The 27,395-nt window shown below is 43.4% G+C and overlaps 1 protein-coding gene across 3 annotated transcripts in view; it reads right to left on the bottom strand.

Moving 5' to 3' along the window:
* Positions 1 to 10,372: 10,372 nt before the first annotated feature.
* hecw2b (HECT, C2 and WW domain containing E3 ubiquitin protein ligase 2b) overlaps positions 10,373 to 27,395 on the bottom strand; it is a 31,287-nt gene continuing 14,264 nt past the window's right edge. For 2 of the 3 annotated variants that reach the window (XM_085802795.1, XM_085802815.1), the window contains exons 9-30: positions 26,738 to 26,882; positions 24,894 to 25,073; positions 24,414 to 24,506; positions 23,936 to 24,086; positions 23,157 to 23,257; positions 22,362 to 22,486; positions 21,921 to 22,106; positions 20,318 to 20,470; positions 19,787 to 19,889; positions 19,615 to 19,711; positions 19,443 to 19,526; positions 19,137 to 19,246; positions 18,306 to 18,426; positions 18,098 to 18,211; positions 16,441 to 16,593; positions 16,185 to 16,283; positions 15,950 to 16,079; positions 15,175 to 15,321; positions 14,487 to 14,601; positions 14,275 to 14,360; positions 14,039 to 14,151; positions 10,373 to 13,075 (exon numbers count right to left, since the gene is read on the bottom strand). In XM_085802795.1, coding sequence (XP_085658921.1) covers positions 12,964 to 13,075; positions 14,039 to 14,151; positions 14,275 to 14,360; positions 14,487 to 14,601; positions 15,175 to 15,321; positions 15,950 to 16,079; positions 16,185 to 16,283; positions 16,441 to 16,593; positions 18,098 to 18,211; positions 18,306 to 18,426; positions 19,137 to 19,246; positions 19,443 to 19,526; positions 19,615 to 19,711; positions 19,787 to 19,889; positions 20,318 to 20,470; positions 21,921 to 22,106; positions 22,362 to 22,486; positions 23,157 to 23,257; positions 23,936 to 24,086; positions 24,414 to 24,506; positions 24,894 to 25,073; positions 26,738 to 26,882 — 2,718 coding nt within the window. In that variant the 3' untranslated portion in view covers positions 10,373 to 12,963. The remainder of the gene's footprint in view (positions 13,076 to 14,038; positions 14,152 to 14,274; positions 14,361 to 14,486; positions 14,602 to 15,174; positions 15,322 to 15,949; positions 16,080 to 16,184; positions 16,284 to 16,440; positions 16,594 to 18,097; positions 18,212 to 18,305; positions 18,427 to 19,136; positions 19,247 to 19,442; positions 19,527 to 19,614; positions 19,712 to 19,786; positions 19,890 to 20,317; positions 20,471 to 21,920; positions 22,107 to 22,361; positions 22,487 to 23,156; positions 23,258 to 23,935; positions 24,087 to 24,413; positions 24,507 to 24,893; positions 25,074 to 26,737; positions 26,883 to 27,395) is intronic. The other variant, XM_085802804.1, reaches the window with a different exon arrangement.

The raw sequence follows: 27,395 nt of genomic DNA, 5'->3' as shown, positions 1-27,395 counted from the left end.
CAATAGCCTTCCAATGAGCCACAATGCTTGTATTTTTACCCATGATCCTTTGCTCCAATCCCGGAAATGACGCCACCAGCGTGCTCAGCGCACCGAACACTCACTAGGGACATGTCTATCTCCCATCTAGCCCATCGGGAAAGTAGTTTGAGCCTAAATCTCGACTTGGTACTCATCCCTTATACCTAACCCTAACCCTAACCCTAACCCTACACCCAACATGTGGCTCGCGGACCTTCCTGGGCCGAGATATGGCCACTTCCGGTCGACATTTCCGGCCCGTCTCCAAATCACCTGATTCGTGCTCCTAAGTGGTTTCTGGACTTTCACTAACATATGTAACACTTAGGAAAATTTCACTATCCGACCTAAACCACGCCCACAACTTACCAACGGTACCGCCCACAAACTCCTAATTGGTGTCTACCCCCACTATATCGACCACCAGGAACACGATGACACCACCCACGTGTCTCTACCACCTTCCGTTCCTGAGATAATCATGCTACTTCCGGACCGGAAGTGGGTGGGGCCTAATGACGCACACCAATCGAAAGCCCATGCCGTGGTTGAGGGGGGTAGAGCTTAGTTTCATGTCTCTACGACCTTCCTATCAACAGTTATATCCTCGTGGTTCAACGAACCACGATCGCGAAAACCCCCTAACCTAACCCTGCCCATAACTTTTGATAGGAAGGTGCTAGAGACTCCATTCCAGCATTTCTGAATTCAGCGTCCCCGATAATGGGGGGGTAGGTCGTGGTCCCATCTCTCTACGACCTTCCCTCGAGGATGATCAAAATGATCATCGTGGTTATTACCCCTATACCTAACTCCCAGCTTCTTGCTGGACTCTCTACCCATCTGCAACCTAACCCAGAGGGACTATGCATGCTTTTTCCCTCTTTTCACCTGACCTGACCTGGACATTTTCTATTCTATGCCTGGACATGTCAGTTTTACTAACCTTAACCAATCCCTGACACATGCTGGACACTGGGATATTGCCTAAACTTAACCCACAGGTCCACAGCTTTCAGGTAAACTTGGTTCCATGTCTCTAGCCCACTCCTAGCCAGAGATATCAACTTGAAACCACCCCTTCTTTAATCGTAACACGCAAATATGCGCTTTTGGCCATAACTCACCAACGGTTAAGGTTAGGGAAATGGTTGATATGTCTATGGATTCCTCTCAGCAAGACCTTCAAGGAGACACCCAACATGTGGCCCGCGGACCTTCCTGGGCCGAGATATGGACACTTCCGGTCCGACTTTTCCAAAGAAAGGAAATTGCCTGATTCGTGCTCCCAAGTGCTTTCCTCACTTTCCCATACATTAGTAACACTTAGAACAATTTTCACTCATGTATTCCTATGGGCCATTTTCATTGGCCCATAACTTTTGATAGGAATGACGTAGAGACTTGGTTCCGGTCTCTATCGAAAGCCCGCCCCCGAAAATGGGGGGGTAGCCAAAATCTCGATGACGTCACACCAATAGCCTTCCAATGAGCCACAATGCTTGTATTTTTACCCATGATCCTTTGCTCCAATCCCGGAAATGACGCCACCAGCGTGCTCAGCGCACCGAACACTCACTAGGGACATGTCTATCTCCCATCTAGCCCATCGGGAAAGTAGTTTGAGCCTAAATCTCGACTTGGTACTCATCCCTTATACCTAACCCAATTTTCACACTTAGTCAAATTTTCACCCTTCTCCATGCATTCCTATGGGGGATTTTAATTTGCCCATAACTTTTGATAGGAAGGTGCTAGAGACTCCATTCCAGCATTTCTGAATTCAGCGTCCCCGATAATGGGGGGGTAGGTCGTGGTCCCATCTCTCTACGACCTTCCCTCGAGGATGATCAAAATGATCATCGTGGTTATTACCCCTATACCTAACCCTAACCCTAACCCTAACCCTAACCCTAACCCTAACAGTTATGACCTCGTGGTTCAACGAACCACGATCGCGAAAACCCCCTAACCTAACCCTAACCCTAACCCTAACCCTAACCCTAACCCTAACCCGGTCCGACTTTTCCAAAGAAAGGAAATTGCCTGATTCGTGCTCCCAAGTGCTTTCCTCACTTTCCCATACATTAGTAACACTTAGAACAATTTTCACTCATGTATTCCTATGGGCCATTTTCATTGGCCCATAACTTTTGATAGGAATGACGTAGAGACTTGGTTCCGGTCTCTATCGAAAGCCCGCCCCCGAAAATGGGGGGGTAGCCAAAATCTCGATGACGTCACACCAATAGCCTTCCAATGAGCCACAATGCTTGTATTTTTACCCATGATCCTTTGCTCCAATCCCGGAAATGACGCCACCAGCGTGCTCAGCGCACCGAACACTCACTAGGGACATGTCTATCTCCCATCTAGCCCATCGGGAAAGTAGTTTGAGCCTAAATCTCGACTTGGTACTCATCCCTTATACCTAACCCTAACCCTAACCCTAACCCTACACCCAACATGTGGCTCGCGGACCTTCCTGGGCCGAGATATGGCCACTTCCGGTCGACATTTCCGGCCCGTCTCCAAATCACCTGATTCGTGCTCCTAAGTGGTTTCTGGACTTTCACTAACATATGTAACACTTAGGAAAATTTCACTATCCGACCTAAACCACGCCCACAACTTACCAACGGTACCGCCCACAAACTCCTAATTGGTGTCTACCCCCACTATATCGACCACCAGGAACACGATGACACCACCCACGTGTCTCTACCACCTTCCGTTCCTGAGATAATCATGCTACTTCCGGACCGGAAGTGGGTGGGGCCTAATGACGCACACCAATCGAAAGCCCATGCCGTGGTTGAGGGGGGTAGAGCTTAGTTTCATGTCTCTACGACCTTCCTATCAACAGTTATATCCTCGTGGTTCAACGAACCACGATCGCGAAAACCCCCTAACCTAACCCTGCCCATAACTTTTGATAGGAAGGTGCTAGAGACTCCATTCCAGCATTTCTGAATTCAGCGTCCCCGATAATGGGGGGGTAGGTCGTGGTCCCATCTCTCTACGACCTTCCCTCGAGGATGATCAAAATGATCATCGTGGTTATTACCCCTATACCTAACTCCCAGCTTCTTGCTGGACTCTCTACCCATCTGCAACCTAACCCAGAGGGACTATGCATGCTTTTTCCCTCTTTTCACCTGACCTGACCTGGACATTTTCTATTCTATGCCTGGACATGTCAGTTTTACTAACCTTAACCAATCCCTGACACATGCTGGACACTGGGATATTGCCTAAACTTAACCCACAGGTCCACAGCTTTCAGGTAAACTTGGTTCCATGTCTCTAGCCCACTCCTAGCCAGAGATATCAACTTGAAACCACCCCTTCTTTAATCGTAACACGCAAATATGCGCTTTTGGCCATAACTCACCAACGGTTAAGGTTAGGGAAATGGTTGATATGTCTATGGATTCCTCTCAGCAAGACCTTCAAGGAGACACCCAACATGTGGCCCGCGGACCTTCCTGGGCCGAGATATGGACACTTCCGGTCCGACTTTTCCAAAGAAAGGAAATTGCCTGATTCGTGCTCCCAAGTGCTTTCCTCACTTTCCCATACATTAGTAACACTTAGAACAATTTTCACTCATGTATTCCTATGGGCCATTTTCATTGGCCCATAACTTTTGATAGGAATGACGTAGAGACTTGGTTCCGGTCTCTATCGAAAGCCCGCCCCCGAAAATGGGGGGGTAGCCAAAATCTCGATGACGTCACACCAATAGCCTTCCAATGAGCCACAATGCTTGTATTTTTACCCATGATCCTTTGCTCCAATCCCGGAAATGACGCCACCAGCGTGCTCAGCGCACCGAACACTCACTAGGGACATGTCTATCTCCCATCTAGCCCATCGGGAAAGTAGTTTGAGCCTAAATCTCGACTTGGTACTCATCCCTTATACCTAACCCTAACCCTAACCCTAACCCTACACCCAACATGTGGCTCGCGGACCTTCCTGGGCCGAGATATGGCCACTTCCGGTCGACATTTCCGGCCCGTCTCCAAATCACCTGATTCGTGCTCCTAAGTGGTTTCTGGACTTTCACTAACATATGTAACACTTAGGAAAATTTCACTATCCGACCTAAACCACGCCCACAACTTACCAACGGTACCGCCCACAAACTCCTAATTGGTGTCTACCCCACTATATCGACCACCAGGAACACGATGACACCACCCACGTGTCTCTACCACCTTCCGTTCCTGAGATAATCATGCTACTTCCGGACCGGAAGTGGGTGGGGCCTAATGACGCACACCAATCGAAAGCCCATGCCGTGGTTGAGGGGGGTAGAGCTTAGTTTCATGTCTCTACGACCTTCCTATCAACAGTTATATCCTCGTGGTTCAACGAACCACGATCGCGAAAACCCCCTAACCTAACCCTGCCCATAACTTTTGATAGGAAGGTGCTAGAGACTCCATTCCAGCATTTCTGAATTCAGCGTCCCCGATAATGGGGGGTAGGTCGTGGTCCCATCTCTCTACGACCTTCCCTCGAGGATGATCAAAATGATCATCGTGGTTATTACCCCTATACCTAACTCCCAGCTTCTTGCTGGACTCTCTACCCATCTGCAACCTAACCCAGAGGGACTATGCATGCTTTTTCCCTCTTTTCACCTGACCTGACCTGGACATTTTCTATTCTATGCCTGGACATGTCAGTTTTACTAACCTTAACCAATCCCTGACACATGCTGGACACTGGGATATTGCCTAAACTTAACCCACAGGTCCACAGCTTTCAGGTAAACTTGGTTCCATGTCTCTAGCCCACTCCTAGCCAGAGATATCAACTTGAAACCACCCCTTCTTTAATCGTAACACGCAAATATGCGCTTTTGGCCATAACTCACCAACGGTTAAGGTTAGGGAAATGGTTGATATGTCTATGGATTCCTCTCAGCAAGACCTTCAAGGAGACACCCAACATGTGGCCCGCGGACCTTCCTGGGCCGAGATATGGACACTTCCGGTCCGACTTTTCCAAAGAAAGGAAATTGCCTGATTCGTGCTCCCAAGTGCTTTCCTCACTTTCCCATACATTAGTAACACTTAGAACAATTTTCACTCATGTATTCCTATGGGCCATTTTCATTGGCCCATAACTTTTGATAGGAATGACGTAGAGACTTGGTTCCGGTCTCTATCGAAAGCCCGCCCCCGAAAATGGGGGGGTAGCCAAAATCTCGATGACGTCACACCAATAGCCTTCCAATGAGCCACAATGCTTGTATTTTTACCCATGATCCTTTGCTCCAATCCCGGAAATGACGCCACCAGCGTGCTCAGCGCACCGAACACTCACTAGGGACATGTCTATCTCCCATCTAGCCCATCGGGAAAGTAGTTTGAGCCTAAATCTCGACTTGGTACTCATCCCTTATACCTAACCCTAACCCTAACCCTAACCCTAACCCTAACCCTTTAGCCACAAGCATAGATTATCAGGGAATACTGAAGTGCATAGACAAGTCATGTAACTATGTTTACTAATTTGTTTACTCTGAAATGTCTGTGCTACAGCATCCCATCGTCATGGGTGAACTGGATCGGAGAGACTCAGGGCAGGCGTCCAAGTATGGAGAGTGCATTCCGTTTTGAGTGATGTCTCCGGCCTACGGCCTACGACATCACTCTTACAAATCTTCATAACCTAACCCTAAAATGAGCCGACATTTCAAAAGTGGCACTCTTCCTATATCCTAACCCTACCTATGCCTGGACATGTCAGTTTTACTAACCTTAACCACTCCCTGGCACATGCTGGACACTGGACTCTTGCCTAAACTTAACCACTCGGGCCATTTTTCACTATGTCGCAAAACACACTTCTCGCGATATCTGACCAGGGGAATGTCCCACTGACCCAACACCCCAGTCCAGGCACTTGTCTACTCGAGACCTCTCTGTAGATACCCAACATGACCCAATTTCACGACCATCACAATCACTTCCGGTCGGGGACCAATCATGTTCAGAATCGCCTGAAACATATAGTGGTCAACTTTCCTGGGGACCGCCCACCCATACATAGACACTCAAACACTTTGAACAATTTTCACTCCATTCATTCCTATGGGGGATTTTCATTGGCCCATAACTTTTCATAGGAAGGTCCTAGAGACTTGCTTCCGGTCTCTATCGATCGGGCGTCGTCGATAATGGGGGGGTAGGCGGAGTCTCAACTAATGAGCACTTAAGGGAAAAAATGAGCCCTCAAAAAACTCTGAAAAATACCCCTTTTTTGCCCATAACTTTTCATAGGAATGTCCTAGAGACTTGCTTCCGGTCTCAATCGAAAGGGCGTGGCCGATAATGGGGGGGTAGCCGGAGTCTCAAGTCTCTCACATGCTCACAGGAAAATGAGCCGACATTTCAAAAGTGGCACTCTTCCTATATCCTAGATTTAACATGGCAGTCTATGGGCAACTTTTCACAGGAACGTCCTAGAGACAAACAGAGGACATTTCTGGAAAGCTCGTCCCAGATTGAGTAAAATGACACTAATTTCAAGTCTAACCCACCTTCCTAGCCAAAGTTATGACAGATGGCCCTCTCGCCAACAGGCCCTTTCAGACAGTAATCCCAGGACATAACTTTTCAACCATAACTCACACACACTTACAAGTGGTGTCTACCCCCACTATATTGACCACGGGGAACACGATGACACCACTCCCAAGTCTCTAGGACATTCCGGTCAAAAGTTCAAAAGTGACCCGGAAGTGACCCGGAAAGCGTGATTCATTGATATTTTTAGAATCAGCGTACCCCAAAATGGGGGGGTAGCCAAAGTTTCAACTCTATGAATCACTGGGAAAGGTAATGAATCACCACCTCCAAAGTGGCACTCTTCCCTTTTATTCTGTGGGTAATGGGGGCGGGACTAGATCAGCTTTAGCTTCTCCCTCTTTCCCTTTCGGCCATGTGTGTTGTATTATTTGAACTAAGATGAAGTGTGATGATGATGATCTAAATTGACATGCCCGAAATAAACAAATTGATTGATTGATTGATTGATTGATTGATTGATTGATTGATTGATTGAAAGAAAAAACATCTTAACTACATATTTCAACAATTATTTTAGAAGATATGTCAAATACAAATATCTAGACCACTTACTTTTCCATATAGACTGATTCGGCGACGTCACCGGAAATCGAACGGCCGCCATTACTGCGGTGACAACTCGCAGTCAGGCAGCTGTTGGCTCTGTGCGCGAAGCGGGCATTTGAATGCAAGTGGACCTTTTCTCTTCCCTTTCTCTTCTGCGAACATGTCCAGGAAGGCTGGGATGACATGTGCTGTCCTCGACTGCTCTAATATCAGCAAAACACAGCCCCTTACTTCAGGAGGAGTGTCCGTGTTTAGACCGTAACGTTACGTACAGCGTGTCAGCAGCAGCAGCAGCAGCAGCAGCAGCAGTCACAGCTGACCTGTACAACCTGGCTACCCTCCCTTCTCACCGTTACCTTCACATCGTGTGGACGGTCTGTGAATGTCTCACTGATCCCTTCAATATGATGTGATCTTGGTCGTCTAAAAGCCGGTGTAAAATATGTCCGACCCATCCGGAGCTCAGGTCATTTTGACCATAAATCAGAGACCTGTAATTGACGTTTTTTCTGATCATCGGAGGCCAGCTGGTCAATAAAATGTTCTTGAATATCTAAAACAAAGCAAAAGTTGTTGTTGTTTTTATAATCTTATTCATGTAGCCTGTCCACATGATTAAATACCCCGCTGCTGGCTTGCTAACGTCAGCACGCATAACGTACCGGTATGTTATATCGTTTATGATACAGTCTCTTATCTCCCTGTTACTCTAATCTTTCCTGCTAATCGCTCAAACAAATGATTAATTACTAAATGAATATTGGTATTCATGTAAGATACCTTAATCAGTTACTGGGGGGCACTAAACATCACAAATGCAGCCTATTTATGATGCTGTCATAGAGAATCAGTTTACTATGACTGACACATGTCACCGCAGCAATGGCGCCGCCGCAAGATGGCGGCATACACAAAACGTTCTCCGAATTCGTCTATATTTTGAAGTATATTTCCTAATCAAATATCTGTTTTACATGTTTGCACATGTATTTCATAATATAAGTTTAAAGCAAATATTGTAATTGCATATATGTACATATATCATAAAATATTTTAGCAAATATGTCAAATATATGTAAATACATGGCCATATATCAGATTTGTGTATGGGCACTGTTGTTTCCACTTGTATAATGTCATGTTTGTTTATGTTAATAAAGTCTGATTGAAAAAAAAAACTCGGTCGCAATCAATCATACACTGTATCAAATATATTGAATATCTTTGACTGTATCAAAGACGGTTTATCTTTGACTGTATGTCGCAAATAAGTTTTTCACCACATCACATGAATAAATAAATACATTAGCCTATAGAGATTTGGTCATTATATGACTCGATCACGACCCCACTCTCGGACTTAGTCGATCCGTGCGCAAGTAATTGGTTGTGATAGGGTCATATTCTGGGCCTGATCGGACTAGTTGTGATTTGACGTGATAACGACCCAATCGGGCTCTCTCGAACAGGTCCGGGTCCGTCCGTGTTTGCTGGGAGTCCAGATTTGAGAAGTCTGAGTACAGTGGTTTTTGATCTGGACCTGGTCTAATGAGGTATGTAGGTATCAAACAAAAACGGTGAAATCTCCCCTTTAGCATTTTCACAAATGAAATAAACGTTTCACAAACACAATAGTGGGTGTCAGGAAAAGTTAATGTCTTACCATAAATGTCTAAAATGATTTTACATCAAGAAGTGTCAAAAAAACAGACCATCAGTGTACAAACAGTCGCACTGCACGTTAGATTAATTTCCTCTTAACTTTCCCCTTAAGTGGCGAATCGGAGGCTAATTTCAGCATAGTGGCTTAACCATCCATCCATCCATGTATGTATATTAAAAAATACATCATCCATGTGAAAAGATGCTAACTTTTCTCTGTAACAGGACAGAGTTGAACCATGAACACATCCAGCAGCAGCAGCAGACTCAGTCCTCTTTGCAGACAGTGAGGACATTTCCACATATCTAATCAAATCAATCATTTCTTATTGGACACGATAATAAATAATCATGTTCCTGACATGAAAACACTGAGTGAAGTTTACAAAGACAGAGGAACAGCTTGTTCAGCTAGCTGCTAGCTGCTAGCAGTTAGCTGTTAGCTGCTGTCTGTGACCGCTGACCATGGATGTATTATAACAGATTCGTCTCTTTCTACGTCATTACGTCTCTGCTACTTCAACAGCTTCTTCATAAACTTCTCTCTTTTCACTAGTGAAGGTTTTTATCGCACTTACGGTGAGTTGGAGTGAAGTTGGCGGCGTCTCAGGTGATCTTCAGGTGTGTTTACCTCACACAGGTGAACCAGGAAGTGAACCGGAAGCTGCTGTGGCTTCAACAACAGCGCCACCTGGTGGCGAGTAGGAGCGGGAGCTGCACACAGCTGTGTTGATAAGGACCATTCACATCAGAAAACACAATACTGTCATACTAGAAGTCCACCAATTAGATTTTTTTTTTTAATTTTTACATATATCTAGCCTTGTTTTTTCTCCTATGTCATTTGGCATATTTCATCCTGCAAGTTCATGTATGTTTGGGGTCAGTGGTGGACAGTAACGGAGTAAATTTACTTGAGTACATATCCAGAGGTTTTTGTACTTTACTTGAGAATTAGATTTCTTTGGTATTTATTACTCTTACTTGAATACATTTCCAAGACAAATATTAGTACTTTTACTGGAGTTAATTAGTAGGAAGGCTGAAAAGTACTGGTTACTTTCAGGTCTTTTTCTAAAATCCTATTGGACACAAGCTGTGTTTGTCTGTGAAGGAAACCCTAACCCCTAAAAGCAGCACATCAGTGCAGCTGAGCAGCAAAGAGTTCATTCTCACTAACAAGAGTTAAAAGCTCCTTACATTCATTTACAAACTATTAGAGTCATTCACTGATGTGAAAAATTACTTTTGGATACTTCCTACCTTTAGAAGCAAGTACTTTTTTACTCTTACTCGAGTAACATGGCGACTGAGCTACTTTTACTTGTAACGGAGTAAATTTTGACCAGTAGTATTTGTACTCTTACTCAAGTACTGGGGTCGAGTACTCTGTCCATCTCTGTTTGGGGTTTGGTCCTGAGCTGAGCTGAGGCGTGAATCAGTTCAGTGAGATCGGGGAAAAAACCACAAACACATCCAATCAAAAAAAAGAAGACAACACAAATTATAATCTATAATTTATTATCCTGCTCTGCTCAGTTGCGGTCAAACATTGAAAAGACAAACACAAAGCTTTGCATAGAGAGATGAAGTTTTATTTTTAGGAAAGCAGTGCTCACAAACATTCAGATTTCAAAGTGAGGTGGACCGCACAGACAAGAGTGTTAAATGTGAGAGAGCCGGTTAAAGCTCTAAACTTTGGTTAGACAAACATTGGGCAGTGCATTCAGTGAGGGAGTTAATAGAATTAGTTTAAATATGATCACATTAGAACTGAACACAATGATCACGTGAATATTTACGCAAATGTACCATTCCCTGACTGAAGTTGTTTACGCTTAAAAAGTAGCTTAAGTATCAGACGAGAAGCCGATGTCAACCAGGACGAATAAATAGAAAAGCGATGAGAGTTGAAATATAATATAATATTATAACTATATATATACTATATATATATATTTATATGAGACTACAAATAACATCTGATGAGATAAGTCAGAAATAATAAAAAAAATTAATTTCAATTTAATGTGAGATTAATTTAGATTAAGTCTAAAGAATTATGTGTTACTATAAAGGATAGTAATTTTGAGATCGAAATTCAAGTCAAAAGAATGAATTTATTGTATTTTTTCCTTTTTTCACAGGGCACAACTTGACTTCTGAAAATTGATTGAACATGAAAGATTTTGCGTGTATAAAATGAGGCACCGAGTAGGGTTGTGTAACTTTTTAAGTGTCATAGGCCTGCGCGTGGTCGTGGCAGTTGAAGCCGTGCGTACATTCGTAAGTGTGGGGTGGAATGTCACTGAAGAGGCAGTAACAAGGATTTTACCGTATAAAAGAGTCAAAGATTTAAAACGGGATTTGTATTTTCGTGTCGTGATGCTAGTCAGAATTAACAACGTGAATAACAAACGAATAACGGAAAGAAAATGTTTCCTTCTAGAGCTACAGCTAATAAGTTGAGGAGACATTCTTACGCATTACATTAATGTCTGTCTAAAGCGTTTACGTAACAACGTAGTGTAAGTCAATGGACTTTAAATGGGCCAATTAAAAGCTACTGATTTGTGGTGGAGCTTAGTGATTTTTTTTTTTGGTTCCGATCTGAGATTTAGGTTGTTAAGATGTGATTCAACTGAATTCTAGATTTTTCTTTCTTTTTGTTTTTTGTATTTAGCATATAAAAGGTGACGCATTGCTACAAGGTACTTTTCTTTATGCGCCTCGCTCTACTCGCTCGAGTTTGCCCGCTGGAATATTTGTTTTTATTCGCGGCATTCGCGTGAGTATATTGAACTCACGCGAACAGGTGAATTTCGCGTGTTTGCTTCATTCACGTCTGTACATTGACTTTGTATGTAATCTTATCACACAAAAAATTAGCCTGGTGCCTGGTGTGAACGCACCATTAGGGCACCAAACAGAAGAACACAAGTGGCACCCAAGTAAAATTTTTGAGGCACCACTCCTGCGTACAGAATTTATAAATGATTTTTAACTAATGTATTAACTCGCTTGTTAACGTCTTATTATTTATAAACTGTTTTGACGCATTAGTTAAATGGGTAACAGTGACCTTGCCAAATAGTGAGCTTATGTAAATTTGTAAAATAAATGAAGCTCCTTTAATATACGTAGTAACTCATTTTTAATATTAATGAGTATTAACTTCTTGCTATACATTGAGCATCAATGTAATCTTTATAATTGCTTATTCATGATTAATAAATGTTAATAACCAAATTATAAACTATTTATATGTTTTTTCTTGCAAAGCGGTACCATATTTTGCTGGGTGGACTTTTAATTTTCTGGTGATAATTTTCAAGAAACTTTAGAAAAAAGCTCATTTCAACCATTCAAATACAATCAAAAGAAAAGGAAATGGTTACATGTAAAATGTTATTTAATTTAACAATCCACTCATTTAATAATTTCGGCAGCTCATCCAGGTCTGGTAGAAAATTCACTTCCCACATCATAAAGGTAGATACATTCAGATCACAACATGTCACTGCCACAATCATTAGAAAATCTTTTTTTTTTTTTCTTGTAGATGAAAATACTGTAACAGCCATACCAAAGCTTCTGTTGGGAACAACCGTAGGGAAAAAAGTTCAGTGGGAAAATCCCACAAACTTTACCAAAAAGAGTGCAGTTCCTACATCACGCAAACTGTACAACAACCAAAGCTGAAGAGGCCTTCAAGGTCCATCGAAACGTTGTGTAAAAAGCAGAATCCGCTCGGTTTTTGCAGTGAAGGCAGTGGTTGATTCCTGTGATTTTAAAGAAGACGTGATAAAAAAAAAATAAAAAAAATGACATCCTGGTCTCTGATTTGGTTTTAATCCTGGCAGTTACCATCCCAGGCCCAAAGGCATTGTGGGTCACATCACAGGTGAAAGCATGTGTTACTAAGTAGGCGAGGAGGACATGCAGGTGCGACGAAAAACTAACATGACACGTTGCGAGAGGTCAGAGTGCAGCTTCATGATTCCAATGTCAAAATGTCTTATAAAATACGGCCCACTGTCAAATAAACACAAACCCTGGATTAGACCGGACCTAATCCAGATTTCTGAATCCTTTTCCAGTTGCCAGCAGCAGTTTCAGGCCGTTGTCACTCCAGCCCGAAGGTACTGGTCTCCTCCACGGCCGTCAGCATCTTCTCATACAGCATCGAAAAGGACGGGTAGGGCGGCAGGTCCAGCCGGTTGAAGCAGGTGTGAGCTCTGGAGGGAAACATGTCACTTTTTGTTTCATATCATCTAGATTTAGATCATCAATTGATGTGCAATTAAATAACTTGATTAAAAAATATATAAAAGTGCAATTCATAAAGCTTAAGATGTGTGATTGGGTTTAACAGTACATTAGGCATACTAACAAACTTGCTTACCGGTAACTTCATTGAATATTTCTCTTGTTTTCATTGACAACTTTTTTTTTAGTATTATTCATTTTTACCATTTGCCCTCTTGGTCAATTTGTGCGACGGGGTATTAGGGCCACATTGAGAAAAACTAAACAAAACACAGACTTTGAGAATAAAGTCGTAAATTTATGAGAATAAAGTCGTACATTTCCTACGAGAAAAAAGTCATAACATTACGAGAATAAATTTACGACTTTATTCTTGAGGTTTGTGATTTTTTTATCTGGTAATGTTGCCCTAATACTCCGTCGTAAATTAGCGCAATACCAAGACACTTTAAAGTCTTTTATGACGTGTCTGCATCACATCATTATCTATTAGAACTAGCCAAAATAAACAGAATTCAATATTTTAAAGCGCTAATTTTTTTTTACAAGATAAAGGCTTATCATTTAACTATATATAATTTGAATATACTGCATATCAGTACTTTTACTCAAGTATATCAAGGATTTGTAGTATACTATAACTTCAGTACAGTTTTAGCTACTCCACATCTGGAAATATCGTTTCAAAACTGCTGCTGATATTGAAACTGGATTTTCAGTGAATCAAACTCCAGAATCACAGTAAAACTGATGATGGTATGTACTGTATGTGTAAGTATGAGTACTTGTGTGTGTATGTGTGTGTGTATGTGTGTGTGTGTATGTGTGTGTGTGTACCTGGGCAGTGAGGTGATGCGTGTGTGTCTGTGTGTGTGTCTGTGTGTGTGTGTGTGTGTCTGTGTGTGTATGTGTGTGTGTGTGTGTGTGTGTACCTGGGCAGTGATGTGATCTTTCCCCATTTCTCCACACAGAACCTGCGCGGTCCGTTGCTGCCTCGCAGAGCGGCAAAGCCCTCGTAAGGAATGCTGGACGTTCCCGTTACAAACTGTGAATGGAAAACACAAGGTGAAGAGACGCCACCTTCACTTTAACACACACACACACACACACACACACACACACACACACACACACACACACACACACACACACACACACACACACACACCTGCAGAAGCCGGAGTCTCTGTTCATTGTTGAACCTCTCCACTGCCACCCAGAACCACCGGATCACTATGTGGTTGTCGTGGTAACCTAAACATAACATATTTAAGAGGAAGACAAAAATAAATGTGTATGATGGTGGAAGCTTTTCTCTTTTTCCTCAGAATGTTAAATTGCAGCCAATCAGAAGAGAGCCAACAGAATGAATGATAACACCTCCTCTGTACTCTGTGTTGTTCCTCCAGTCTGATAGGTCGATTTCAGCCGTGCCCGCGATCACCAGCTCCAGCTCCCTGGCATCGAACACCGACACCAGCCGGGCATCCACCACCTGGCACACACACACACACACACACACACACACACACACACACACACACACACACACACACACACACACACACACACACACACACACACACACACAAGTTCAAGTTCACCTTTATTTGTATAGCACGTTTAAAATACCTGTCACGGTCAGCCAAAGTGCTTTACAGCGCAGAAGTAAAAAGACAAAAAAAAAAACATAACAATTCACACACGCATATCAATATACATACAGAAATATACAAATGCTATGTACGTGTATAAATATGTACACATAACCATGGCGAGAACACAACAATTCAATCATGATCCGAAAGCCAGGGAAAAAAGATAAGTCTTTAAGGCGGACTTGAACCTCTCCACTGATCCTGCAAGTCTAATATGTAGTGGCAGGTTGTTCCAGAGCTTGGGGGCAGCTACTGAGAAGGCTCGGTCACACACACACACACACACACACACACACACACACACACACACACACACTTATATCTATACTGTCATATTTTCATCGCTACATTTGATAGAGAAATGAAATGATTTATAAAGAAAAGCAGAAAAGAAGAAGTGGACATGGCACCTCGTAGAAACCTCGGACCAGACTCTCCGTCTGCTGCACCACTCCTCTCTCTATCCTCCACTTCACCATGCGCTCGATGTATTCCTTCTTGTTCTTCTCCGACACGGGGATGTTGGCGCCACCGGGCTTCAGCTCTCTCTCCGTTATCTGTCAAACACACACACAGACACACACACGTTTTTTATAATCAAATCTCAGACAGAATCTTTCATCAGGTTGACTGACGACTCATTTCGGGGCCTTTGGCTCATTTCATCTGTCAGGTTTAAAAGGGGCAGATATAGATGAACAGGCTCCGCCCACTTCCCCCAATTAATGTGGAACATCAGATTTTGGTTAATACTAGTACCAAATTTGATGAAATGGTCTTTCAAATACCAATCTTCATTTTTTTTAAAGATGATTGGACAAATACGTTACAACTTACCAATGTTAGCTAAACTCCAGGCTTCACTAAGCTATTTTGGTTGATGGGGGCCATGTTTTTTAGCCTTGTTCGATTTTGCTGATTTCTAATAGAAATGTTCCTGTCGGTGGCCCAGTGCTGTGTACCAAATTTGGTATTCATTGAGGAAAAATCTGGAAAGTTCTTCATCTAAGTGTTTTTACTATGCTATGCTAATGAGCTTTGACCTGCAGGTGTGACGTCATTTTGAAACCCACGGGAAAATATTCTAAACTTTTTTCTTTTTTCACATTTTTTATGAAGCGTTTCCATGACATTTGGAGGAATGCATATGGCTCGTTCCATCTCCATGGAAACCGAGCAACCGACCTGTCCAAAGACTTCTTCATTGACGGTGAACGTGAGGTCCAGGATGTCTTCTATGTCGTTGTCCTTGGTCCACTGAAGGGACTGGTGGAACTCCTCGTCCAGATACTCCAGATCACTGAGGTCACACGGACTAAAAGTGGAAAATATGAGTTTAGATCCTTAATTATTATTATATATAATATTATTATAATATTAAATCAATTCTATGTTTTAAATAGGTTCTACAGATGTTTACATGCGCAGCAGGCCTTTATAGAACGGTCTGGTGAAGAAGGCGTCCAGCAGGTACTGGTGGATTAGAGCCAGACCCAGAATACGACCACTGAACCTGAACCTGAAACACACACACACACACACACACACACACACACACACACACACACACACACACACACACACACACACACACACACACACACACACACACAATCAGAATCTGTCACACTGTTGTGTACAAAGTGACTGCTACGTGTGTGTTCAGTGAATCTCACCATTCATGGTGATTGTCTACGAAGGCCGACATGGGGCTGATCTGAACCGTGTACGTGTCATTGGCGGAATATTCAAACAGACCATAATAAGGGTTGAACAGCTCCCTGGATACCAAGAAGAAGAACTCTCTGGACGGCCCGCTGTAGTCCAGTCTGCAACACACACACACGTTTAGTTGATACACAATAAGGTGGAGCAGTCAAAACTCTGACGATATCACAGTTTACTAAGATATTTAAAGGAGTCATCACCTGTTTTCTTATGTATCCAATCCCCTTTGAATCAGTTCTTAAAACTTATTGGAAACTTTTTTTTTTTTAATTCAAACATAGAGCTTGTTCTGACACTTTTTCATACGGCAACTTTCTCTGGTGAGAGTAGGCGCGAGGTTTTGACTGGTCCGGATGTTCATTGTATTAATATGTAATGAGGCGCGCGTTGATTGGACGCAGGGAGGACAGAGCCCAGTGGGCTACATGCAGGCTGTATTGGAAACCACATACTATGCTGCTCTGTCGTGTACCGTAACCATGTTATAACTTCATAAAATAAAACTAAATGTTATCGGTTCATTGTAAAACATGTATTTATTGATGCAAATGTGGTGATTTGTGTACGTAGGCTACAGAGCCCCGGTGCAAAGCTGCTGCTGCTCTGTGTGAAGCTTCACTTTTTTTTTTTTAAAGTATATTTTTCGGCTTTTTGCCTTTATTTGATAGTGATGACAGTAGAGATAGACAGGAAATGGGGAGGCAGAGAGAGGGGGAATGACACACAGGAAAGGTCTGCCCGACGCGGGATTCGAACCGGGGACGCCTGCGGCGAGGACTGTAGCCTCTACATGGGGCGGTCGCTCTACCCACTGCGCCACGCACCGCCCCTTCACTTTTCATTCAAACAAACTAATACGACTGCCACAATGTTAGATTTCATCAATGAGACAAACGTTTATCTCCTAAAAAGAATTTAACCAGTCGGCGGTAAACCTCTACAAACCTGCGGGTAAGTTAATTAACGACCGTTTCCTCCGTCGGCATGACAACGTAGTTTGACCGGTTAGCGAGCAGCTGCAGGCGGTTGCTGACGAGTCACTCTCCGCTCCTCTGCCTCGCTGCAGCTGCACTTCTCCCAACGTGAAGCAAACTTCTAAACCGTCATGTGGATAAACTAACCGCACATTGTGGATCTAAACCCTTATACTTTCTCACATGAATAAATATTAAAACTTAATAAAGTGATGAAATAACAGCGCTACAGTGGGAAATAAAACAATACGTAATGGCGGCGCGGTGGAAGTCGGGGTGGTGGAGAGCAGCAGTCTCCACGGTGACGTCACCGTAGGAGCAGAATCCAGATCTGGTAATGTTGTAATGTTGTGGTGCAGCCTCATGAGCTACTCTAGTTTAAACAAAGAGCCCAAAACAAAAAACTCAGCCACTTTCAAACCCTCAGGTTTTCAGGAAAGTTTCCACTGAGGTCCAACAGTAGTTTACAGTAGTTTACAGTAGTTTACAGTAGTTTACAGTAAGCTACATGTTCTAACAAGGAACAATGAGATTTCCAGGTGATGACTCCTTTAATACATGGTATTCCTTTTCTATACAATAACATATAAATCTAAATACTAAAGACATGACACGTTGGTCACATCCTCACCCTTCCTCTCCTACGAAGCTGACGTAGAGCTTGCTGCGCTGCAGGTCTTTCCGTGAGTAGCACATGATCTGGTTGAAGGCGTCTTCTAGCAGGTGGTCCCGTCGGATGATCAACCTGGGACACGGAGGAAATCACAAGAGTTCAGACAGAAGATAAAGCACATGGAGGTTTATCTTTCTCTCTCTTAGGCTCAACACACTGCATTTACTTTAATTTGCCCGGTCCTTGGCCGTAACCTTTAGTTTCAAGTTTCCTGTAGAAGTTGCGCAGCTTGGCCTCGAAGTCTCTCTTGTAGGGCGCTGGAGCTCTGGCGTTGGCTCTCTGAGTACCTACACACACACAACACAACACGACACAACACGACACCACACAACACAACACGACACCACACGACATGACACGATACCAGCTTTTAGTTTGTGATTAGCTGTTCCATTTTCCCACTGTGACTATTGTCCTTTTTCCACTTATTATTAAATCTGGAGTTAGTAAATCTTGTCCTATAATGTCAATAGTATTAAATTGCAACAGGAAAGAGATCAGACCTCTGGATAGAAAATGACCAATTCCATATAGTAAATATTAATGCTTCCAAAGTCCAATAGTAAATATTCCATTTATAACACTATTAACAACGACAACACTGATATCTTATCATTTGTTCACTGTCTAATGTCTAATTTTTTTTATTTCTATTTATTAGTACATATTTATATTCTTTGTTTGTGCAATTATGGACATGTTACATTATTTATAATGTGCTTTCTCTATCTCCATAATCTACTCATGTTGTGTTTGTGCAGATGAATGTTCTGTTCAAACTGTTTCTTTTCTCTCTGTTATTGACATTCAACAAAGAGAAAAACTCTTCACTACTAATGTGAACTGTGATGATTCAGCTTCATTCAAATCCTTTGCTTCTGACGGCTCTTCATCTGCACCACTACTCCAATAAGTGTCTTATTAAACCTCAAAAGAAAATCTGGTTTGGCCTCATGAAAAGCACCAGACTGAGAGCAGGTGCGCTCGTCTGTCGTACCAGGTGAGTTCTGCGGGGAGGAGACAGGGGATCCGCGAGACGACTGACAGTAGCTGGGGTGAAGTAAGGCGTGAGGAGGCACGTAAGACATGACTTCATCTTCAAACAGGCTGCAGAGACAGACCAGAATGAACAGGTTGAGTGTTTCAGGTTGGAGTTAACACCGTAAGAACAGAAGGTTAGGGGTTAGGGGTTAGGGGTCAGGGGTCAGGGGTCAGGGGTTAGGGGTTAGGGGTTAGAGGGTTAGGGGTTAGAGGGTTAGGGGTTAGGGGTTAGGGGTTAGGGGTTAGGGGTTAGGGGTTTCACCTCAGCAGCATGACGAGGTCGGCGTCCCCCGACAGCCGGGCCAATCCTGACACTCCGTCCGTTCGGATCAGTTGCACCTTCTCCCTGTTGTCATAGCGATTTTCAAATGAGAATGCCGTTGGCGACCGTATCCTAGAAACCGTTCTACCCGTCATCTCCACCGGTTGCCTACCTGAGTGAGTGGTTGCGGCTGATGTCGGGCTGCCTCTCCTGCAGAATCTCGTAGATGTTCGGCTGCCGGAGAAACGCCACGATCTTGTCGTTGTAAGCTGGAAGGTCACAAGTTTACTGCTCTCAGTTCTCTGAGCTGGGGTGTGTGTGTGTGTGTGTGTGTGTGTACTGACCCACTGGCACGATGTCTTGGCACTGCCCCCTGTTGGCGGAGGTTAAGGTACTGGAGGGTCGGGGCACGACGGGCGGGCCGGCGTGACGGGCGTCTTCACCGGCCTACACAGACAGGTGGCTGTTTTATACTAGCTAACATGACTCAGCAGTTAGCTACTGAAAAACTAACATGACTCAGCAGTTAGCTACTGAAAAACTAACATGACTCAGCAGTTAGTTACTGAAAAACTAACATGACTCAGCAGTTAGTTACTGAAAAACTTCACACAGAAACACACACATTTATTTTATGTACAGAGTACACACAAGAATACAAGTCCAGGATGAGGTAAAAATATATATCATTGGAAAAATCCTAATGCTAACGTTAGCATCCGAATGTGTGTTTTTCTTACCAGTCGTCAATAGCTATCAATATGTTAGCATAAAGCTAACATATTGGTAATATATATCAATATGTTAGCTTTATGCTAACGTCTATGGAAAAATTCAAATGCTAACGTTAGCATCCGAATGCGTGTTTTTCTTACCAGTCGTCGTGGGCTGACCTCCCCGGCGCTGTGGCTGCGTTGGCGGGTCAGGTGTTGGCGGTGCGCTAGCAGGGCGGTGGGCCGCGCGCTCTGCAGCGGCAGCCGCGGGTCGATGAAGGTGGTGGCGCGGCAGTTATGGTCCACGAAGAAAGGCTGCATGTGCACACACATACAATATGAGATTTTAAACTACTTGAATAATACTTTTTTCTTAATTTTAAAATCATGTTTAAATATATTATTATTATTTAAAAAATGTCACTTTAATACGACAGAGTATTAGGGCCACATTGTGGAAAAACAAACAAACACAGACTTCGAGAATAAAGTAATAAATTTACGAGAATAAAGTCGTAAATTTACAAGAATAAAGTCGTACATTTCATACGAGAAAAAAAGTCATAACATTACGAGAATAAAGTTGTAAATTTACGAGAATAAAGTTGTTAATTTACGACTATTCTCGAAGTTTGTGATTTTTTTTATTTGTCAATGTGGCCCTAATACTCCGTCGTACTTTAAAATATCTTTTTTTTAAATATAAATTAAATAGCAAAAGTAGATATTCAATATTAAGCATAAACCTACACCACCTACACATTGCTGAACACAACCATCTAATGGATCCTCTCTAGATTTGATGGTACGTTCCATTTACGTTGAAAGTCAGAATGACATCACCTCTGAGTCGAGCGCTTTCTAGTTGCAAAACCAACACAAAAGTCGTAAATAAAGACAATTAATTTAACAAAATGAAAATTATAATGAAAACGTGTTACTTTCACCAAAACACATGGGCTAGCCGTTAGCTACATGGCTGACTTTAATTGTGTCAGCTACTGTTGACGCTAATGGCGGCCATCTTGAATTCTCACGTTGGGGTGTGTGGCGGATTTGGAGATCTGATTCCAGATTAAAATTCAAACTCCAACTTTAAAGAACCTGATTGCACTATGTAGTGTATTATACACTGAACATCCTATGTTCTTCATGGTGTTTTCTTAGTCTTAAAGTTAAGGGATAGGTCAGAGGTCATTCAACATTTGGATAAGAACTTCATTTGTGATAAGTAACAGTTTATAGTTAAATGGAATAAATATAAATAAATGCAGATGTTAGAGAGAAAGGCACATGCATACATTTACAGCAAGATGTTTAGATTAGGTGTCTAGCAGTAGTGTGTAAATGTGTTTCTTGTCATCTACCCATCTCTGTGGGTCATAGTTTTTGGGGAAACTTGACACTGTATCTATGTTTAATTAGCTTGGTCAAGAGGTTAAATGTCAGAAAGCTAAGGATAAATTCTGTTTTTAGATCCTGTCTTTGTCTGACCATCCTGGTCAGTTATATCCTTCTGTGGGAGAAGGTGGAGTTTTAGAAAACGTATATAAGGTCAGAGCTTTAGGCCAAGAGAGAGAGATCTCATTTTGGCACCAGAGATGCTCCACGACTCGGCATTTTTGACACTGTTCTTCTTCTTGTAATAAACTCTTTTTGAATGCAAGAAAAGACGTGTCGGCAGTGATCCCTTCTTTTCATCAACACATCAATACACCACAACTATTATTAATAAGGTGAGACTGTGAGCCCCCCCCCCCCACACCTTGCCGGCGTGGTCGTGCTTCATCTCCCAGCCGCGCGGCAGCTCCAGCTGCTTGTTAGAGAACATGTTGAGGAAGGTGACCAGGTCTCTGTTGTGCTGGTAGCGCTCGTAGTGGTGAGCGTCACGACGGACCTTACTGATCATGTGCTTCAGACACGTGTTGGTGGTGAACATGCGGTAGGCACTCTGAGAGGGACACACACACACACACACACACACACACACACACACACACACACACACACACACACACACACACACACACACACACAGACACACACACACAGACACACAGACAGGTTAACAGACAGACACACACACAGACAGGAGAGCTTGAATGAAAATTTAAAAAGAGAGAAAAGAGAGGAGGAGGAAGGAGAGGAAGGAGAGAAAGGAGAGAAAGGAGAGGAAGGAGAGAAAGGAGAGGAAGGAGAGTCGTACGGGGTTGGAATGCAGCACAGTGAAGAAGTCGGGGCTGGTGAGGAACTTGGCGCTGGGAGACTGAAGCAGCAGCGTGAGGCGAGACCTGGAGCTGGACTGAGCCACGCTGCTGTCCCTACGCAGCTCTGCAACACACACACACACACACACACACACACACACACACACTCTATATCAGAAGAAGTGCACAAATCAAGGTGGAGGAACATAGAGAGCCTAAGTGGAAGCAGGAAGTAACGTCGCCATGGGAACTCAATTCGAAAAAAGTCTCCATGTGAGTGAACGGGACTGAAAGTTTTATTTCTAATCCGTTTGAATTGTGTCATGATAAAACTCTGTCCTCTACCTTTAAAACACCACGTTTCATGAAGAGAAACCAGCAGTTTGTTGTAAAACTATTGTAGAATAAAACTCCTTAGAATCCGTAACCATGGAGACTCCAGGTGGCGTAGTGACGTCACCATGGCGACCACATGGCGTCCTTCCTTTCCCGTGTCAGTTGGTGACGTATTTTTTGTGGGACACAGATCTGTAGTCACACTAAATACATTCTTCTGTTGCCGTGACAACAAACTGCTGGTTTCTCTTCATTAACGTGATGTTTTAAAGGTAGAGGACAGAGAGTTTTATCATGACACAATTCAAACGGATCACGAAATAAAACTTTCAGTCCCGTTCATTTGCATGGAGACTTTTTTCGAATTGAGTTCCCATGGCGACGTTACTTCCTGCTTCCGCTCCGGCTCTCTATACTTGTCCTCCATAGACCAGAATGCATTGCGGCGAGGCGGTCACCTGGTATGGGGGGCATGTCGGTCTCGTCCGCCAGCAGCTCATTGGCCGGCTGCTCCTCCGGCCTGCTGTCATTGGTCATCGTCCTTCGTATACTCTGATACCTGGAGAGGTGTGTGTATAGTAGCAGTGGGAGAAAAAATACATTCACATAAATATCGCAATATCTTTTTGGACGATTTTTAAATCGATTTTGGTTTTCAAAAGTCAATTTTTTTTTTTGGAATTTTTTGTTGTTGTCGAATTTTTTGAAATATTGTGCATTTGTTCGCCTTTTTTACATCCAGAGAGTCCAGGTTGTGAAAAGGGTTTAAGTTCACTTTATAATAGAGTATGTTCATTTCTAGGCTCCTACAGTGTTTGTGTGCAGATAAATGTTAAAAATGCTAAAGACTAAAAATCTAGAGAATCTACAATATCGTAGAATCACAATTTAAATCGAATCACCATCCAAAACATCGTAGAAGAATGGAATCGGGAGAAAAGCATATCGACCCTCAGCCCTCGTGTATAGATCATCATATTGAAGCTGGTCGTACAGTGTGTGTGCGTGTGTGTGTGTGTGCGTGTGTGTGTATGTGTGTGTGTGTGTGTGTGTGTGTGTGTGTGTGTGTGTGTGCGTGTGTGTGTGTGTGTGCGTGTGTGTGTATGTGTGTGTGTGTGTGTGTGTGTGTGTGTGTGCGTGCGTGCGTGCGTGCGTGCGTGCGTGCGTGCGTGCGTGCGTGCGCGTGCGCGTGCGCGTGCGCGTGCGCGTGCGTGCGTGTGTGTGTGTGTGTGCTGACCGGCGGTTGAGCTGCTCCATCTGCTGGATGGAGTTGGACCTCTGCAGCGTCTGGGGGGCCGGGGGGGCGGTGGGCCGCTGCCACGTCGTCGTCCTGTTCACGTGGTCCACGTAGAAGATCCGACCGTGGCTGTCGATACGAGCCTCCCAGTCTGACACACACACACACACACACAATGACAAATGTTTAAAGAGATAGTTCAACATTTTGGTGAATAATCCCGATAGTTTTCGGAGTAGGTTCATTGTTGTTGCAAGCTGTTTTTAGAGCGGCGGGGCGGGGCAGAGACGTGAGCTGCTCAGTTTGATGAGGGAAAGGTGAAAGTACCGTTCACCGAGCAGCTCACGTCTCTGCCCTGCCAATCTCAAAACAGCATGCACCCATAATTATGACTATAGGGATTATGGTGATAGGAGAATCAGCTTGAGGGATTTGAACTGTCCCTTTAAGGACCATGAGGTGTCGTATTAACACTCACTGGGCGGCAGCGGCTCGTCCACTCTCTGGTAGCGGCTGATGTCATGGCGGACAGACGGCAGCGAGCGCATGGACGGGTGGCCGTTGACCTGAGCTGTGGGACACACACACACACACACGCACACGCACACGCACACGCACACGCACACGCACACGCACACGCACACAGTTATTATTTAATAATGTCCAACAATCAGCTGCTGCCTTCAGCATCTCCACCAGACTGAAACACTCCAGCTCCTTTTCACTGGATTGTTGTGTAATAATATTTAATTGTGGTTGAATCAGTTCCTTTTTTTATATTCTGACTTCAGAGATTTCATAGATGAGACATTAAAATCAAAGCAACAAGAATTTTTTGCAGCAATGTATATAGACTAATTCAGTGGTTCCCAACCTGGGGGGCGGGACCCCCCAGGTTGGGAACCACTGGACTAATTAATGAATTAATAAACAGACCATTCTCCGGTCTGCAGCTCACCTGTCTCTCTCTCCCCCGTCGAGCCACTGGGACTCTCTGTGGCGCCGCTCACTTCCTGGTTCTGGCCCCCGCCCCCCTGCTTGGACCTCCTCCTCCTCCACACCTGCCCCCCCGCCCCCTGCTGCTCCTCCTGCTCCTCCTGCTCCTCCTGCCTGTCGCTGCCGCCGCTGGCTTCAGCTCCTGGAATCAGCCAGAGGTAGGGATGCACATTTTGAATTTTTTTTTCTGACCGATAACCGACGCTTGTTAACCGGTTATTAACCGTTAACCGATAAGATTAAGACGCTTGTGGCGCACGGCAAAAAAAATAAAAAAATTGATCGCTCCAACTTTATTTTTTTTGCCGTTAAATACACACGTGCGCCGCGACAGCTGATCAGTGGCTCTGTCTCAGCTGATCGCTCATATGGAGGTTAGATCGTCCAATGTAGAACTGTTTTATACAAAGTGCAGCCAAACACCAGGCTGAAGGAGCAGCAGAGCTCTGACAGCTGCTCTGACAGCTCCTCTGTGGAGCTGCAGGTGAACGACTGGAGAGCAGCAACGTCCTCTTTTTTTATTTCCTTCAGCGCCGTAGTTACAGGTGATTCACATCTATGTCCGTGTAGCTACATTTATTGTCTGATCTTCCTTCATGCGGCTGCTGCTCATACTGTCAGTCCTCCTGTGGAACTTCTTGCTGTGAAATATGACTGAAGGCAGTGAACTCTGCACGTGTCGACACGCCCACATGAGTTGATGACATAAGGAGCTAATAAAATAAATAAATAACCGATAGTATTAATCAGTCAAAGTTCTTGTTATCGGTTAACGGTTAAACGGTTCATCATGTGCATCCCTAGCGAGAAGACTTCATGCGTTGGAGGTAAAAGTACAGCAGAGTAACCTTTAGGCCAGTGTTTTTCAACCTTGGGGTCGGGAATTCAAATGGGGTCACCTGAAATGTCTTTGCTTTTTTTAGCTAATTATTATTCTTTTTAAAAATTAGGATTAAAAACACCACACACAATCTTAAACAACTGTTTTCTATACTTTCACTTTCTCTAATCAAGTTCAAATAAAATTGACAGGATTGACCGAGACTGCACGTGATGTCAAGATGAGGTTGCGAGCCTAAAAAGGTTGGGAACCACTGCTTTAGGCCAACAAATCAAACTGCCAACTGTAATCTTAAAGGACCTACATGTAAAGTTTGCTACTGCTATATGGCTAATATTAGCATTAGCTATTTTCTTGACAAACACTTTGACCACTGTTACAATTACAAATACAAGAAGTACTAATACTAATTGGAGGTTACAGCTAGTAAAGGTCTGACCAGGATAGAAATATAAGAAAAACAAGAGGCTTGCTAACAGCTAGCTAGCTATGTAGCAACTGCAAAACTTTTTTTCTGGCATATTTATTATTTTCATAGCAATATCAAACTTTTTTGATACAAAACAGCCAGTAAAAAAAAGAAAGTATTGTTTTTTTTGTACAGTGTTTTCATGACCGGTAAGTAAACAGCTAACACTAGCTGTGTAGCTATAGCGATATATCATGAAAAAACGTGGTTATATACTGTAGGTATATAATTTTTTTTTCTTGAAAACTTTTTAAAAGTTTTTTAAGTTTAAATATAGGTATATAATTAACCATAAACATGAAAGAGAAGCATTATATATCCGTTTATATTCTCATGAGTTATGTTTACAGCACTCTCGCCTCAGCAAGAGGGTTCTGGGTTCGATTCCCGGGCTAAGGGTCCAGCTTCCCCTCACTTCTTTATATCAAAATTTACCAGTCAAACGTGACTTTTAGAGCTCGTCGCCTGGATTTTGAATAGAACAGTCAGCACCCACCAGCTTCAGAAGCCCCTCCTCCTCGGTCGGCTTCGTTGCTGCCTGTAGGAGCAGCCGCTGCTACTGGTCCATTGGCCTCGCTGCTCGATGACTCCGCCCCTTCCTCCTCTGCCTTTGGAGCTACCTCCTTCCTGGTGTCCACCTCCTGGAAAGAGCCAGAGAGTCAAGTTTTGCCAATTTTTTTTTTGCTTTGCTTTTAAAGGGATACGCCAACATTTTTTTTCCGTGTCTTGCCTCACTCCCGAGTCCATGACCAGCAGATAGACACCATCCTTTCCACTGTGCGTGCAGTAACCATGGAGATAGAGCCGTACCGCCGTAATTAGCTTAGCTCAAACACTGGAAGTGTATGGGTAGTGTTAGCCTGCCTCCACTTAAAGTCACTAATTAGCTTAGCTCAAACACTGGAAGTGTATGGGTAGTGTTAGCCTGCCTCCTACCTGAGCTGAAATCAGCAGTCAGAAGCTGATTTCATTTTAGCTCTAAACTCTGTAAATATATCACTTTATCAACATTTCAAACATGTTTAGGTGAGAAAGTAGCCGTTTAGATCAGCAGTGTGTCGTTAATTTGTCTAAATACCAGCTGTTTACTATTTTGTTCGGACAAATTGACCTTTCGCAAAACCACGCCCCCGAACGGTCATTGTCCAATCAGA

The sequence above is a fragment of the Trachurus japonicus genome, chromosome 2, assembly GCF_045865225.1.
Source record: "Trachurus japonicus isolate A0001 chromosome 2, Traja_1.0".
In the NCBI taxonomy this organism is placed as follows: domain Eukaryota; kingdom Metazoa; phylum Chordata; class Actinopteri; order Carangiformes; family Carangidae; genus Trachurus; species Trachurus japonicus.
The sequence above is the reverse complement of the archived record's forward strand: the minus strand, read 5'-3'. Positions and strand labels throughout refer to the sequence as shown.